Raw genomic sequence first — 19,134 nt, forward strand, 5'->3', positions numbered from 1 at the left:
TGACAAACCTACAATCAAGGCGAGAAACGATTGGAGCTATTCACCCCACTACCCTCCCCCTCTAGTTCGCACGAACCCTAACAATCTCCACCTTAACCACCCAATCTATCCAGTAACCTCCTTGGGTAGATCAACTCTTAGCTCAGCATTTATCTAGCAACTGATTACACGCATTAATGAGATAAATTAGATAAAATACACCAAATAAGTTGTCTTTTAATAATAAATTAAAAAGGTACGTTTATCTTTGATGATTTAATAAAAAAAAATAAAAGTAGCCTTTAGATTTTTTTTTCTATCGTCATATTTATTGTTCATCTGATGATTTTTTTTCTTGTAATGTGGTTATTGGTATTATAGAGCAACATATGTGGTACATATTATTTTTTATAAAAAGAATATAATGGGAATACATCTGCAGTATTTTTATATGATTATAAATTTAAGTTTTATTATAGACATCAAACAATACCTCTACATCTACTAACCCGCAAATAATATTATTACTAGACCGTCTATTAATTTCAATAGTCATATTGATTATTCATCTGATGATTTTTTTCTTTTTTTCTTGTAATGTGGTTATTGGTATTATAAGCAACATATATATTATTTTTTATAAAAAGAATATTATGTGAATATATCTACCCGTATTTTTATATGATTATAAATTTATATTTATTATAGAGATCAAGTCATACCTCTACATCTACTCACCCGCAAGTAATGTTGTTACTAGACCGTCTACTGATTTCAATCGTTATATTGATTATTCATCTGATGATTTTTTTTCCTTTTCTTCTTGTAATGTGGTTATTGGTATTATAGAGCAACATATATGTTATTTTTTATAAAAATAATATTATGTGAATACATCTACTAGTATTTTTATATGATTATAAATTTAAGTTTATTATAGAGATCAGGCCAAACCTCTACATCTACTCACCGCAAGTAATGTCTACTGATTTCAATCGTCATATTGATTGTTCAACTGATGATTTTTTTTCTTTTTTTCTTGTAATGTGGTTATTGGTATTATAAAGCAACATATATGTTATTTTTTATAAAAAAAATATTATGTGAATACATATAGTATTTTTATATGATTATAAATTTAAGTTTATTATAAAGATCAAGTCATACCTCTATATCTACTCACCTGCAAGTAATATTATTACTAGATCGTTTATTTGATTTCAATCGTCATATTGATTGTTCATCTGATGATTTTTTTTCCTTTTCTTCCTATAATATGGTTATTGGTATTATAGAGCAACGTGTATGATACATATATATTATTTTATATTATGTAAATACATCTATTGGTATTTTTATATGATTATAAATTTAAGTTTATTATAGAGATCAGGCCATACCTCTACATCTACTACTCACCCGCAAATAATATTATTACTAGACCACTGATACGAATGTGTTTAACGAGAAAGCTACTGCAATTAGATCTAAGTCACAATCTCAGTATTGAAAATTTAAATAATTTATTAGAAGTAGTTCATTAAATAGCTTTGTCATTTTATGATGCGTAAACTTTAAATACTTTTTTTCATAATCTTATTTTCAGATGGACAAATTAAAGAACCTATCTTTTTGCCTGTTTTTAAGGATCAACATGTGATATGATGACCCTTAGAAAAAATTAATATATATTTTTCAAGGGTAGATGTGTATTGATTTAACTGTCTGTTTCCCTTCTGCAACTCTGCTGTAACTGTCTGTTTCTCATACACATGATATAGAAGCATTCAAAGGAATCTCAATTTTGGAACTCTAGTGATTAATTCTTATATTTTGATATTAAGATATCAAAGAATAACTTCCATTTGATATATTGAGTTTGGTAACATCATCTAAAATTGTGTTTGTTTTAAATTACTATTCTTTACATATAATCTCTGACTTGTACCTTGATTAAAAAGTATTAATTATATATATATATATATATGGTCAATCCATAGTATTTATATACTGAGTTAGATTATATATATTATAAATCTATAGTATTACTATATTGAGTTAGATTATGTTGTATGCGTATATATAACAATATAATATTGTGTTAGATTATGTTGTGTATAAGCAACTGCCATTCCTTGCTCATCATCTTTAGCTTCAGCTTCAACCACTAATTATGTTTAATTTTTTCATCTCAATAAATTAATTTGTTTAATCCAACTAGTAAATAGCTTAAACTCAAATTAATCATCATTCACTCAGCTAAAAGTATAAACTTCCTTTGTTGATCACAGTTCCTCCCCTGTAACACTAAACTAGATGGCTTTCATACGAGCGAGAAGGTTTTGCTTTTGCCGCTACGCTTCGTGGCGTTTTAACAAAATCAAGACGAGAATAAACACTTCGACGCCCACGATTATTCCGAAGGTTGCAGTTTGAAAAGGTGGAACTTTGTGATACTACGCGAGATTTCCAAACTTATCACTACAATGGAGATACGATAGTTAATTGTAAGGAAGAAATGAAAGCAGAAGAACCAAGATGATGCAACAAGAACGAGAACAAGAAGGTAAAGACTCATTATCTATGAAAGTAACAATAAACATATACCTAAGGAACAAATAAAGTAGAAATATCTGGGAACATCTTTCAATCAAAATTTATCACCAGTCATACGAAGTTCAAAGGATTTTTCATTCAAAGCCTCACTTCACCTAAATGGATGTACTTGATATAGGAAAGGAGTAATGATGTTTCAATATCCGACAGTAATTTTTAGAGGCAATACTTATTTGATATGCTGACCATTATGACTGTAGAAATTGTGGATAACCAGTGTAATATCATTTGAATGGCGAGAAGTTAAGCGGTGGGGATTCACAATAATATAGTGGCTAGATTAATTAGATTGGACACAAACAATATATGATCATGTGTTAGGCTTACAAAAATTGGCCATATATATAGACAGAACATGCAAGAAAAGAGGGGGGAAAGGATCAAGAGTAGATGCGAACCCAATATGTTTTCAGCTTATGGATGCCAACATCACTGCACGAGGTAGGCATCTAACGAAACATTGATATCTATAGACTCGAAACAACCTTACTTGCAAGCACTCGCTCCCGTCTTTCAATATACGCAAGAGGGAACCAACCAGCTTTTCCTTTGCATTCACCTTCTGCCCAACCATTATTTGAAATCTGCAAGTGAACAATCAGATCAGTACGTGAAAACGATTGGACACTAGTAGGATTGTCCGTTTGAGAATTACGTGAATGTATCAATTAAATAACAAAGGCCTAGTGCATTGCTTTTTGTCGTTAAGCAATGGGAACAAGTAAACAAAAATGAAAATAAGAAACATTTGATGGAAATGTTCAGATTGTGCAGGATTGCGAGCACCTGTTTGCATAGCTAGGGGAAATTATGAATAGAACTTAGAGATCACCTAGTAAGATTCAGCCTGTGTGAATTGGCGTCCATAGAATAATATCATCAAGACTGTCGACTATACATACAAAGTAACACTACCAGTGTCACCATAGTAGAAAATATGGCATCTTATTTGCAGTTTGTATGCTTTAACTATTAACTGAAAAAGAACCAGCATAAGAAATAATAAGACACAGATTAAACCTTTTCAGAGTTTTTCAACTGCTCTGTGAACTAGACATGATTGGCATTCTAAATCTTTTCATAGTTTACTAAATTATAAGCTAGAAATACAGCAAATGCTGCATCTGCATCGTAAATGTAATTTATCTTCCAACTCACTAGGTCTGGTGCTTTGTTTCAGGGTGGCAGGCATAGCACAAATTAGCCAAAACTCAGCATTTTAGGTTCATCGGAATGGTTATTCCATTATTGATAATTCTGATGGAGTACTATTAGTGCCTTTGATTCAAAGAATAAACTCAGAACTCATGAGAAAATAATATTATTTCCTTTCAATCTAGCATTCTTGCTTCCCATTCCTCCCATCAACCTACATAAATTATTATTGCGGCCTAATTGTTATTTTCCGTAAGTATCCTTTAAAAATATCCATTTCCTTCCCCATGTTGATTGGACTCAGCCTAGCTAAAAGTAAATATACTCCATCTTGGATCTAGAAATTTAACATGTTGTCTGCAACACTTTTACAGTAAATGGCAATGTCAATGTCCAACATAAAGGGTGGTTGGTGGGTGCTTTGTTCAATGCAATGTTGAATAACATTGCTCCAGCCTATTACTTGCACAATATCTGCAAACCAAGCATAGAGACGAGAATAAAACCTTTATTTTATTTCTTCAATTAACTACAGAATTTCATTCATACTCTAGTCCTATTCTAATTCATTCCTTATGAAAGCTGTCAATGTTAGCCACCAGTCTGCATGGTTCTAGCTGAGCATCAGTTTAGAGGCAATTTAAGGAGTTATGCCTTCAACCAAATAAGTTTCATTTAAATCCAAAAAAGAATTGAAAATTAATCAAATGTGACGTGGATAAACAAGATTTGTCAATTGATCAAACTAAATTGAATAGGGGCACCCAATTACACCAGGCACTTTCTATATCTGTTATCTTAATCCTTGAATATTAAAAATCAAATTCGTTTGTCACATCATGATACAGCATGACTAGATAAATTAGAAAGTTTAAGAGGAAATCATATGCCAAGCCACTTAATATCGCTTTAAATCCAAGGTTGTGAAATTGTGGCTCATATCATGGAGCACATACATAAATTTTCAAATTATGAATAGTGTCAAAATTGTGAATGTGTTAAAGGATTTTTTTAATTGTTAAGTGTATTCAATTATGAATCACATGATTTGGCTAAAATTTGTAACAAAAATCCCTGCTATATCCCAAATATATAAAAACCAAACCTATCTGATAACCTAACATGAACAATGAAAGATGTTGATTAACATTTTCATCTTTCTTACAATTTTAAATGAAACAAAATGACAATAGGACATTTGATGGGAAATTCTTCAAAAATAGGATTGGTCATTGTTAACTCCAACATGGTTCGACTTCAAGTCTAAATAGCATAAACATGGTTGAAGAGAGGAAGAGAAGATGATTTCAACATGTTAACACTTTTTGCTCCCCATCCTCCCATCAAGACAAACGAGATCCTTCCCTGAGAAAAAAATCAAGTGCAGCCTTTCCCTCCCAATCGCCATTGTTGGGGTTCGGACTTCATCCTCACTAACTTTTCTTTTTCAGATTCTTACAGCCTCACTGACTCTTAAGTCTACATGGGGGAAAGATTTCTTTTTCTATGTGAAAGTCCACCCTCTTTGGCTTCTATTTTTATCATACAATAAAGATTTACCATTTCTTTCTTGGATAGTGATTTGGGTTTCATTTCCAATGACATGAATTATTTTTTTATGGGTCAAGTTAATTTAGTGAAATTTAATTTACAGAAATTTATAGTGGTTTTTCTTCCTTTAAAAAATCAGATAAATGACTCATATCAAATAATATTGAATTGAATTGAATCAAATCATCAGGGTTCCTTTAAGTTTTGGATCATTAATGCATGTATCATTTTACATTCAATTTGTAATCTATTGTGATATGAAACATGAATTCAACAATTCAAATGTGTTTAAGAAAATGATCTCATCTATTTAATGTAACAGTATCCATGCAGCAGACCTGCCAACCAACACGGTCATGCATTTTTTCAAAGAAATTGTTTCAGCAATTCAAACCCTTCAGGTACCAACAAGCAAGCAATCTTATCATTGCTGAAGAATGAATAGTGCATACAACATAGGAACTGAGAGGGAAAATAGTCAAAACATGTTATCAGCATTATGAGACCAATTCTAGAGCCATCTTAAAATAAGATTGAATAAAAAATTGAAATACAATCAGAATGATAATTTTCTATACCAAAGTCACATTCATATTGTTAATTTCACTATTTGGGCATAAATTCTTACTAAAATAAACCTGCATTTGCATAATACACATACCTTGCGCACAACTACATAATCACCAACAGACAAGTTAAGCTCCACTTCTGTCTCAGCTAAGTATGATTGTATAACCTTGCAGAATGAAGAGAATATATGAATACAGTGAGCACAACAACAAAAAAGAAACCATAACCTAACTTCATATAGATGGACATATAAGCCACTTGGCTACCTCGGCTAAAAAGAATTGCACATTTTCAGTTGATGCATCAGAAGTAGAGTCAACAAAAATGCCATTGGCTTCTTCATATGATGGTGGAGGTGGCATATAGTTTTCTGCAGCAGGACTTGGAGATGCTTCAATTCTTTGGCGCTCCGACAGCATCTGTAAATTGGCCAATCAGCAAAGTTGAACAATTTAGTTTCTGTTTTCCATGTGAAAAAATTGTCATCTAAAAATGTGCACAAGATACAAAAAAAAAAAAATATTATATATAGAAATAAGAACAAGGGTTACCTCTGTTTCAAGTTGTTCAAGAATTTGTAGGATTTTCTGATGGTAAGTACGCTCTAACTCAACCTTAAGAGGAGAGAATTTTGTTAATTGACATGAACCAAAAGCTGGTAATTGACAGTCAACTGCATGGAAGAAATAGGGCAATACCATGGCAATAAGCCGTTGTAAGGTTAATCTCTGTTGTTGGGCTTCAACTGCAGTCATTGCTGCAACTGCTTCCTTACCTAGAACTGCCATATTAGATTTTAGTTCTTGCAATTTGGCCTCAGCAGCTTCTAACTTTGATATGTAGTCACCACCAGCTGCACTTTCCCTTACTTTAATTTGGCGTTTTGAAACTTCAATTGCCTGATAAAATTCAAACACATCTTCAGATAAGAATTCCTTGTGGAATGAATTTTCTGGAGTCGTAAACAAAACTTTTCACTAAATTAACGTTATTATTTTTTCTACAGGAATAGAGATTCATTAATTGAAAAAAACACATTGAAGTGACTTAAAATGGTAAGGGCCTTTCTATCAAACTTAGAAAGTTATGACTCCCATGAATTAGACTTCTAGTGTCAAAAAAAGCCAGCAATTCACTGTTTAGTGTTGCACGTTTTAAGGAACTTAATTCCCAACCACTTGCAAAACTGGTAGGTAATAATGGTGAAATTTAGGAATGGAACAAATCAATCCAAGATAAACCTAGAACAAGATGTAAATTCAAATACGAATAGCTGCTTGTATTTATTTGTATTCAAGATAATTATCCAGTGGAAGTGGATGGTTATTTTGCCAATCATTAGGAATGTCTTCTAAAATTGATTGGTTCAGCTTATAGTATATGATATTTCCTTTTGCATGCTTTGACAGTGAGGCTTCACAATATACGCTAAAAAACAAATCTTATATAGCTGCCAGAAATGGAAACTTGCTGCCACCTGTGATTTTGGTGGATCGTTTGGCATGTACTTTATAATAGCTCTCTGCTTACTCGTGATCTCCTCGCCATGTGTGAATTCCCCTTCTGAAGTAGCACCCCAAGCCTTGCTGAGTCCTCTTCCGCTGCCTGGGTCAACCACAATCACCTTATTATGCAAGTTTTGCCAACATCTGGGTGTCAATGAGCTAAAGATGAGGGATTAGCAACACAGCCAGCCCTATGCTCTTTTGTCTCAGTAGTGGGTGACCCATCATCGTTGTTTTCTCCATAACCTTAATTTTGCATATCGTCTATTTGAGCAATGACAATACCAACCCCCCCCCCCCCCCCCCCCCCCCCCCCCCCCCCCCCCCCCCCCCCCCCCCCCCCCCCAAGAATGATTTTTGCATGCATAGTTGAAGAATTTCGTGTAGATTCAAGGTAGCTGCATTGACTCGATGTGAGTCAACTTATTCCTTTTCCTCCTTCAGTTGAGCCACAGTTACCAGGTTATGGAGGAATCAAAGATTATATATTTTCAACTTGATTTATTGAATTGTATCTAAACTTCCTTGTCCTTCTTGTTTAGGGCAGAAGATTCAAGGGAGATAAATGACATCCTTGGACCAACCTTTAGCGGTCAACAAGGCTCCTTTAGCCTCAACTCTTAACTAGAGCGAAGATCATCGAATTACAGAATCACTGGAAAGTGATAAGCTGTGCTCATAATTGCTTAAGAGTTCAATCTTTTAATTTTGTGATGTGATATATGATTATGGAGGGTGCGTGTATTGGAGAGAAACGTGAGATGAGTATGATGAGTGAAATGTACCCATTGCGGATTATAAAATTATGAAATGAAGATTTACAGTAATATCTAAGGAGAGAGGTTATGAAATGAAGATTTACAATATATCTTTGACAATAATGGCTCGTAGTGACTCTGGTTGATAATCTAACATATGGAGGGCCCTTTTCTCTTTTTGGTTCATTGCTTTTGTTGTTTCTTATGTGTTGGACTTTACATATATTGATCGTGTGTTTACCTCTGTTACTTATATATGTGTTGAACTTGTACATAAAAATAGCATGTTTACTTTCTTTACAATGTTTATCTTGATATATGTTTAGATTACATTATTCTCTTGATACAATATGTTTAGTGATGCTTTTCTGTCAGGAATGATGCATGCTTAGTGTTTATCCTTTTACTAATAATGATGCATGTTTAGAGATTTACATTGTTATATGCTTCTAAACTTAATATGTTGTATGTTAACATATTACCCTAACATAAAAAACCTATAGTATAATAGTTGCACTTGGAACATAAGATGGGTTAACATATAGTGGGAGGAGTTCCACGCATCTCAGATTCATCCCAAGAAGCTTTTTAGCCAGTGATTAGAGTGCCTTCAAAGACTGAAGATGGGGCATCTAATGATTATTATTCTTGGTGTCTACTATAATATCATTTGACTTTAGGGTTACTTTGGGACACATGTCACTTCAAGTCATTGATGTCTAACTGAGATATCACATGTCTTCAGAGATATAATATGGTGTGTGGTCGTCCAAGCTGTTGATTCCTAAGCGAGGTATTCCATGACTTCAGGATATGAAGGGCATGTCACAATTTGCATGGTTGATGCCCAAGTAGGGGACAATGTGACCTAATGACAACATTATATTGGAGAGACATCTATTGGTCAATAGGGGTGTTTCACTCGATGATGATGAGCTATTGGATTGAGCATGGAGTAATACATGATGTATGGGTTGAATCTTACCTGGTTATATTGATGATTAGATTTGCTTTCGCATTGAGGCATGCTCATTTATCTTTCTTATTTAACTATTGCTGACCTTTTGTTTTCTCGTATTGTGAGGCTCCCAAACCTGTTTTATTGGCATCCTACATCTGTGTTTACTTCCAGATAAATTTGAGGAAATTATGGAGGTGTTGAGTCAGATTCTTAGGCAAATTTTTTACCTTTGCTACTCTAGGACATCACTGCTTTAGGAGGGAGTTTTTGCACAACTTAGAGTTTTCCATTAACTTATTGTTATTTACTTTCTCACTTTTATTTTCATATTTGTGGCACTTTTTGTACATTATTTGTAGCACTTGACCATATGATGTTGGATTATGCTTCAGTAATTTCCATTCAAATTAAGTGTTCTTGTTTCATAATTATACATGATTGTGTGTGTTGCTCTTATTCTATAGTCATCACATGTGGTTGTATTATGAATGTTGTTTGGTGCCTCGGTGATACAATCCATTGGCTGCTACAAAAGTATGTGCCACTATAGTTGTTGTGTTATCAGAGTAAATTTTTATAGCCTTGGAAAGAGGACTTACTTGGGGCATGACGTAATAAATCATACAATGTGTTTTTCCTATGGTAAAATGTCAATGAAAGAAACACAGTGGAGAGATAAGTGGGCAGGGATTCCAAATCTCTACACAGTGGAGAGATAAGTGGGTCGGGGTTCCAAATCTCTCCATTTCATTGAAGAGAATCTGAAGGAGGGAAAGAAATAGGGAGAGAAATGTTTATCTTTCATTCTCTCGTTCATAACTCAGTCCAATGAAACCCATTATCTTTAAAAAGAATTAAGACAACTTTTTCCATATTTTATCTTTTGCACAATTTTTTTATTAAATTTTTTAGAAATACAATTGATATAAATTCCTCCAAATGAATGACGGGAAGAAAGTTTTATATATTTCCTTCCTCAAATATGTAGGGGATCACTCTATCGCATCAATTCTACCCTACTTCTATCTCTCTATTATTCTTTCTTCTCCAATTTTTTATTACATAGAATAAAAATATCACTTGCATACATTGACCTATTTATATTCTTTCTTCTTACATATGCAAGGTTATTTGGGAGGCACCACGAACTAAGAAATGTATGCAAATATTATGTATGATAAAAAAATCACTTATCTAAGCATATTTAGCAGTATTTTGCATCCCTTCCCTTGTTGATATTTAGCATTTTGTCAAAGATTGAAAAATTATCAAGTCAATAACTGAAACCTGAGTTACAAATGACAATTTTAACAAGAAAGAATAAAAACATTCTGTGACCAAAGCTTCAGAAAATACTGATGGCATACAAGTAAATGCATGATGCATATACAGATAATTTAACTAGTTTGCAACAGTCTTACCTGAGCTTCAGCTTCTTGACGCACCCTATCGTATCTTTGGGCAAGGTGTCGAGCATCTTCCAATGGAGCACCCATTACCATAGCTCTTAATGGCTCTGCAACCTGGCAAGGGAAGATCATGAAAAATTATGTGCTCGGTAGTCAATATACATTCAGAGCATGGCATTGTTCAGATAGTGTCAGAAAGCTTTCAGATTTGATGTTGCATAGTCGATGGGTATCTAAAGCAATCTCACAGCACAACTCCCATAGCACACTCATGCCTTCTTATAAATCTCAAACTATAGAACGTGTACAACTACACATTGTAGGACTTATGCATGTGTACAAGTACAGGGATTATAGGAAATCAACTAAGGTAAAAGGAAATGAACAACAAAAATAGGGATTGCTGATGCATACAAGTTCTGATCGTTCTCAAAATAGCATCTTAATAAAAATCACAAAGAATCACAAAAAAAAAGAGTTATGTTGCGACAGATGGAAAGTACAAGCAAGCAAGCGAGGCAATCTGGAGTTGGGCTCAATATCACTCAACAAGGCACCAGGATGATCAGTGTACCTCATTTGGCACCATGGGAGAGGAGAATATTGAGAAAAATAACTCTATTGTTTATTGAATGAACAGACAACAAGATGTGAATCTCTTATAAACTCTACAACAACTTGGTCTCACTAAGACTCGAGAACAACTATACTAGGTGTACAAGGATGAGTAGAAATTGAAATAAAATAAATTATATGTAAAACAAGTTGATAAAATGTAGAGTGTGGACAGTTTTATGTTATCAAATTAGTATTTAAAGATGGCCTATCTAGGAGAAAGGTTTCTAAACTGAAGCTGGGCTAATAACAAGTCTGAAACTTCGGTTATCCCATCTAGGAGGCAAAAGAAGAGCAGAACTATCAGTGCTTATTTTCTGTCTTTATGTAATAAACACACTTCACAAAGACTTATCTTATAAATTAGAATGTGCCATCCTTCCATATCTGAGATTTCTCAGAAACCTTTTTTGCTAACTTGCTACCTAGGCATCCATAGAGAAAATATCCAAAGCACATTCACCAGTCTATCAACTGTTTGTCAACAATAGGTTTTTAATCAGAACACTTAGTGCAAGGAGACATAGAGCAAAATAAGACATTTTGGCTGCACAAGTCTTCAGAAATTAAAAATGAAGAACAATAATCAATTAGGAGTATCACTTTGACTGGAATTTAATTTCACTTGAAATTTACACAAAGAAAAAACTAACAATGATCTCTATAGTATTATGATGGATGAAAGAAGATTCCACTAAACAAAGTGATGCGGAGATAAGGGTCCATGTGACAGACCCTTAACTCGGTCAACATAAGAGCGATGCCGCATAACCCGGGATTTGGTTGGCATATCAACTACCAAGCCGACTCGACTAGTCAAGTCGCTGACCTCCCGAGGAGTCTTCCCAACAAAAGCCAACCTCCCTGAGGAGTTTTCTCAATAATGTCGATCACTCTCGATGAGTCTTCCCAACAAAGGCCGACATCCTCTGAGGAATCCTTCCAATAAAAGCCTACCTCCCGCAAACCCACTATTGTGAGTGGAGGTATGCGCATCCACTATTCTTCAACCTTTTGCTACTTTCCTACTGGGCTCCCCATTTTTCTACCCCTAGAGGTCTAACTTGAGCGCCACAATAGTTGAGCCAAGGTCCACCTTAGCCTCCATTCTAACTCTCATCGAGTTTTGCAGAGATTCGCAAAGCTTGTTCTTCACTAGATCATTGGGAGCTCTCCAGTTGTGAAGGTCATCCACCGGTGGCTCACCCCTCAAGTCTCAAGCAGGAACAAATTAGCATCACATGTAAGAATCTTGAACTGAGATGTTGAGATGGCTAACACCGAAAAAACCATCGAGAATTGCAACCCCGCCAATGAAAGAGGACAGGGTCACACTATCACCATGACCCAAGGCGACTTCAACCAATTCGTCACTACCACGATGCAAAAGATATTACAAAGGTAGCTTAGCTCGGTTATACAAGGCAGCTCAACTAGACTGCTTAACTCAGTCACTCAATTAGACTACTCAACTCGACTGCTTAACTTAGCCGGTCAACTCAGTCACTCAACTAGATTGCTCAACTAGACTGCTCAACTCGGCTGCTCAGCTCGACCATACAAGGCAATCCAGTCTTCTAGGCAACTATGTTATCCCACAGTTCATCCGTCATTGCTTGGCAACTTGAGATTATCAGATCAAGTCATCTCGATAGATAAGTCTGAACTTAAATTTTTTAATTTCAATTCAAAATATATCCCCATCTCCAGTAAAGAATGTCCAATATTTATTTCCTCGGTCTCGTACCATGACATTTATCAACAATTGTCCTTTTCAGGGTCCAATTTCTCCGATTTCGGACCGTAGCGTCCATCAGCAATTGCCCTTTTCAGGATCCAAATTTCTCCAGTCTCGGACCGTGGTGTCCATCAGCAATTACCGTTTTCAGGGTATAAATTTCTTCAGTCTTGGACCGCGGCGTCTATCAACAATTGCTCTTTTCAGGGTCCAAATTTCCCCGGTCTAGGACAATGACATCCATCAGTAATTGTCCTTTTCAGGATCCAAATTTTTCCTGTCTCAGACCACGATAGCCATCAGTAACTTCCCTTTTTAGGGTCTAAATTTTCTCGGTCTTGGACCACAATGGCCATTAGAACTGCCTTTTTCAAGATCCAAATTTTCCTGATCTCAGACTGTGGCGTCCATCAGCAATTGTCCTTTCAGGGTTTAAGTTCCCATGGTCTCAGACCAAGGCGTCCATCAACAATTGTCCTCTTTAGGGTTCAAATTTCCACTGTTTCAGACAGATGGAGTCCATCAGAATATCCTGCAGCTAATTACTCTTCGAGTCGAACATTATCGCAGATCAAGTTATCCTCTCACTGACTCCACAAGTATTCAAGAATCGTGAGATTGAGGTTACTATTCTCTCTCAACTCAGACATAGTAGGGAATCAAGCTATTCTCTTTCTGACTTCAAGAGTATTCAAGAGTCATAAAATCGAGCTCACTATTCTTTCTCGACTCGGACACAGTCACGAATCGAGTTATTCTCTCTCTGACTCTATGGATATTCAAGAGTCATGAGATCGAGCTTACTATTCTCTCTCGATTCGGATATAGTCGCGAATCGAGCTATTCTCTCTTTGACTCCACGGGTATTCAGGAGTCGTGAGATCGAGTTTACTATTCTCTCGCAACTCGAACATATTCGCGAATCAAATTATTCTCTCTCCGATTCCACGGGTATTCAAGAGTCGTGAGATCGAACTCACTATTCTTTCTAGACTCGAACACAGTAGCGGATCGAGCTATTCTCTCTCTGACTCCACGAGTATTCAGGAGTCGTGATATCGAGCTTACTATTCTCTCTCGACTCGGATATACTCGCGAATTAAGCTATTCTCTCTCTGACTCCATAGGTATTCAAGAGTCGTGAGATCGAGCTTACTATTCTCTCCCGACTCGGACATAGTCGTGGATCTAGCTATTCTCTCTCCGACTTTATGGGTATTCAGGAATCGTGAGATCAAGCTTACTATTCTCCTTACTCGAATATAGTCACCGATCGAGCTATTCTCTCTCCGACTCTACGGGTATTCAAGAGTCGTGAGATCAAACTTACTATTTTCTCTCGACTCGGACATAGTCGTGAATTGAGTTATTCTCTCTCCAACTCCACAGGTATTCAAGAGTCCTGAGATCAAGTTTACTATTCTCTTCCGACTCGAACATAGTCACAAATCGAGCTATTCTCTTTCCGACTCCACGAGTATTCAAGAGTCGTGAAATCAAACTTATTATTCTCTCCCGGCTAGAACATAGTTGTAGATCGAGCTATTCTCTCTCCAACTCCACTGGTATTCAAGAGTCGAGAGATCGAGCTTACTATTCTCTCCCAACTCGGACATGATCACAGATTGAGCTATTTTCTCTCCCACTTCATGGGTATTTAGGAGCCGTGAGATCGAGCTTACTATTCCCTTTCAACTCGGACATAGTCGGGGATCGAGCAATCTTCTCTCCAACTCCACAAATATTCAAGAGTTGTGATATCGAGCTTACTATTCTCTCCCATCTCGAACATAGTCGCGGATCGAACTATTTCTCTCCCGACTTGGATATAGTCGAGAACCAAACATTCATTCTCCCTGTCCAGATGTTCATCAGCATTGTATCTCCTTTGCCCCGAGCAGAGTTGCCATGTTAGGTCTAAAGTGTTCATCTCATCTCTAACAAAGTCATATGTCTATCAACAATAGAAGATTTCTCCAATCTTTGGCACCAATAGTCCAGTCAGTAGAACTTCTACCTCCTTTGACTAAACTTGAGAGAGATCCATGTCACGAGCCCTTAACTAAATCAGCATAGGAGTCATGCGGCACAACCCGGGACTTGGTCAACATAGACTCCACATGGCATGTCAATTGCCAAGATGACTCTATTAGCTGAGTCGCCAACCTCCCGAGGAATCTTCCCAACAAAAGCTGACCTCCCCTGAGGAGTCTTTCCAATAGAGGTCGACCTTCCCCGAGGAGTCTTCCTAACAAAGATCTATCTCCCAAGGAGTCTTCCCAACAAGGGCACACCTCAGCTCAACTCGACTATGCCGACCTCTTCAGCTCAACCATTTCAGCTCGGTCATGCCAACCTCCTCAGCTCAACCACCTCAGTTCGACCATGCCGACCCCCTCAACTCAAACCACCTCAACTCGGACATATCGCCCTCTCTAGAGCATGGTGATGACATGGTATTCTAGACGTGGGATGATGTGACTTGTAAAGTGTGGCGAAGGGACACCCCCCATACCTATGTGTGGTGTCCCATCGATTCAGGATGTGGCGGATGGAGAGCATGGTCAACAAGACATAGGATGGCATAACCCCCAAAATGTGACAATGAGACATCCCTCGTACCCATACATAGCATCCTATCGATCAGGACATGGAGCACGTGGGCACCATCTCTCACCTAGGGGGAATGTATAAAGGCAAGCCCACTCTTGTGGGCGGAGATATGCGTATCAACTATTCTTCAACCTTTTTGCTACTTTCCTATTAGACTCCTCATTTTTCTACCCCAAAGGCCTAACTTGAGCGTTAGAGTGGTTGAGGCAAAGTCCGCCTTAGCCTCCATTTTAACTCTTGTTGAGTTTTGCAAAGATTCACAAAACTTATTCTTCATCAGATCATCGGGAGCTCTCCATCTGTGAAGATCAAGCAAGAACACAAAGTAAATCTAGGATCTCTTTAAGAAAAAGTTTAGGCATAACCCAAGAATAATACATAGACAGAGATAGAGCAACCAGACTTGAAATGGGTTAAATCATTGTTTGAAATGTTGTACCATGTTGCATGTAACAATTGAAACATATCATTCTTTGGGGTATAAATGAGCCAAGCCAAGCCAAGCTTACCTATGTTCAAGCTTATTTATTTATTTATCGAACTTGTTCAAGTTTGTTTATTTACTTATCAAACTTGTTTAAGTTTATTAAACATATTATTGAGATTGAGCCGATATTATTGAGATTGAGCCGAGTGAAACTCAATTTTTCTTATTTTTAACTTATTATGAATAACTTTAGATTATAAAAATTTATAAATTTTATATATTTTAATAAAAAAATTAAGAAATAAATCAATAATTAAATTTTAGTTAAATTAAAAAATAAGTTTATTTATAAATTTATCATGAACATTAACGAGCCAAGCGTACTAGTGTTCAAGTTTGTTTATTTTATATATTAATAAGCTTTATTGGTCTAAACACCAAACTTGTTCACAAATATTCAATTCATTTACAACCCTAATTGTTCTGATAAATTACTGAAGATACCACTTGGCAGAGCTAGTGTATCCTTCCTATTTTCGTCGCTTTTCTCCTTCAACCTCCAATATGTCACTGACTCCATGCATCGAAATGTCGACACGATACCAAAACCAAAACAATATCGTTCTAATCGAAGACAAACTCATTAGAGATTTTGAACAATGGACCAAATAAATTTAGAATTTGTCCATAAACATGGACAAACTAGATAGTGAAAGTATTCATAATTTCAAAAGAATAAAATCTAAAATAATGAAAATAAAGATTGTGAATTGATTACAACCTTTAAATTCACAGTATATAAAACAACCCAATGCACAGAGCTCCCATCAATACAAGGTTCCGGGGAAAGATCAGACCACATTGGATCTATTGAACGTAATCTTATCCTGCATTACAAAAGGTTGTTTCTGTAACTCGAACCCATGACCACAAGGTCACACGGCAATAATTTTACCATTACATCAACTGCCAAGGCTCCCCTTCTTTAAATTAACAGTATCAAAGAGCAAAATGGTTTAACAAAATCACATTGTTATTTGAACAGAAATACACTATGCGATGGAATGGAGCTAACGGACTCCTATGAACCAATAAGCTGAATTCCTTCAATCCACAATCATTTATATAAGAACTGCATGAAATGATCGACTTAATCAGAGAATAATTGATCCACAAACCTGGGTCCCAAGAGCTCTCGATAGGTTAGCAAGTTCATTCACCATTTGAGCGCGAAATCTAGCATAACATAAAGCAGCCTTTGATAGTGTATTCCCACTAGTACAGGTATTCTCGGCACCATATTTCCGACTATCCTCAGACAATTTATTGCCTAGATTTTGAAATAGATTAGAAGTTGAATGAACTCTGCAAAAGTCAGTTTGATTTTTCCAAATAATAATAATATGAATATGAATAAACAGGAGGAAGAAACACAAAAAACTTAAAATAGTACCTATATCAAATTGTTTGGATCCTGTAATCATATAACCTTCCACACCACGCACTATATCCCTTTGAAAATGCTGTGAGAAATTGATTCAGAGGCTGTCACCTAAAATGGAAAGAGTCGAAAATGGGGGAAGAAAAAAAGTAAAAGGCTTCCAACCTTGGCAGCCCGGGTTGATATGTAAAGCTTTTCTAATTTCTGGTGCTGCTGATATGCTGCTGAATCTGCAAATACATTATCAGAATTCCCATATGCAGCACCTCCAAATTGCTTGAAAACAGCCTGTTGAAGCAATTGAGGATGTTACATATCCTTAACATGCTATTAGCAGGTACCTGACTTTTTATAGTTAATGTGAAAATTTTGCAGAATATGTTGAATCATAACTAGCTCTGTGAAAGTCTGATTTAATCCACAAGAAGCTATTAATCATGTCAGAAAAAGAAAATTATGTTGAGTTAACCAAAGAAATCACTGCAATAAAAGATGGGGAAGCTGCCCTCTAGAACAGAATCTCCCATGACCATAAACATTGTGGCGGAAAGTTGAGTGATGAAAGAGGTTGAGGTAAGAACAAAAAAGTAAAAAGATTATCAATGAAAGAGTATTTAAAAAAAAACTTATGTCGTGCAAGGACAGAGATTAGAGAGTAGGAATAATGTTCTGAGTCATGGCCCCTTCTTTACAAAAGACTAGTTATTAGCAATATACCTGATTTCAATTGCTAGATATAAGATTAAGGGACAAATGCATACCTCATTCTTTCTGTGTTGGTTTAGAGTTCCAAGGAACACAGATTGTTCAAGATTAGAAATATCTGCTTCCAAAATCATTGCCCATTAACTTTTGGGATTATGATAATGAGATGCTTTTCTAGAAAAATGTACCAACAAAAGCAGAAAGGCATCATTACTAAGTCCCAACTCCCATCAATCACGACCATAACTCGGCCGCCTTGACAAAGAAGCACGAAGGCCTCGACCACCAATTTTTTCTTCATCAGGTTAAAAGCACGTAACAACGGACGGAAAACCGAGCCAAATACATCCAAAGAAGAGGAAAACTGCTCGACTTCGATGAGTCAATCGATGCCCTAGATATAGCTATACTGAATCGGCTTGAATCCAAAGCCTCCTAGACGCGAATCCGAGCGAGGACACCCACAAACAAACGAGGGAAGGGATAGGAGGACTACCTGCTGCTGACGGGCGACCTGATCCCTGAGTTTGTAAGCATGCTTCCTGATAGCCTCCATTCACCAAGGGAAAAAGATCGCCGGACGATTTGGCCGGAAGTCTACGTTGGAAAGGCAGGCCGAAATCTCCGATCGGGAAAGGGAGGACGACGCCGAGGCTGGGATCTAAACGGTTTGCCTTATTTCTTAAGCACTGCGTTTTCCTGGAATTTTTAATTAATTATGGCATTCAATTCGTTTCGTAGGCTGCGGTGGGGACGGGATGGTGATGTGTCATACGTGGGACCGACAGGATACTTGGATACGACCCACTGTCACCCATCAAACTGATCAAACATTTATTCCTTTTCTTATGGATTAGTTATTCAAATTTCAAATAAATTCTGATAGCGTATTTAAATCAAAGATATCCACGCTGTAAAAATTCTTATTTTTTTTAATTACACATAATTATTTAAAAAATATTCATATTAATTTAAACGTTAATATATATCACATACATAAAAATATAAGATTCACATGTATCATATAAATATAAGATTATATATCATATATATATATATATGTTGCGCAGTATATCAAATATATCCATATA

At 36.1% G+C, this 19,134-nt stretch overlaps 1 protein-coding gene across 1 annotated transcript in view; it reads right to left on the reverse strand.

The window, feature by feature from the left end:
• Positions 1-2,850: 2,850 nt before the first annotated feature.
• The window catches only part of LOC141846382 (SH3 domain-containing protein 2-like), a 27,121-nt gene continuing 10,837 nt past the window's right edge, over positions 2,851-19,134 (reverse strand). The window contains exons 6-10 of the mRNA XM_074734413.1: positions 6,570-6,770; positions 6,423-6,485; positions 6,138-6,290; positions 5,963-6,037; positions 2,851-3,179 (exon numbers count right to left, since the gene is read on the reverse strand). Coding sequence (XP_074590514.1) covers positions 3,063-3,179; positions 5,963-6,037; positions 6,138-6,290; positions 6,423-6,485; positions 6,570-6,770 — 609 coding nt within the window. The 3' untranslated portion in view covers positions 2,851-3,062. The remainder of the gene's footprint in view (positions 3,180-5,962; positions 6,038-6,137; positions 6,291-6,422; positions 6,486-6,569; positions 6,771-19,134) is intronic.

This window comes from Curcuma longa, chromosome 15 (genome assembly GCF_044706935.1).
Source record: "Curcuma longa cultivar G26 ecotype Majalengka, Jawa Barat chromosome 15, ITB_CL_G26_1.1, whole genome shotgun sequence".
NCBI lineage: Eukaryota > Viridiplantae > Streptophyta > Magnoliopsida > Zingiberales > Zingiberaceae > Curcuma > Curcuma longa.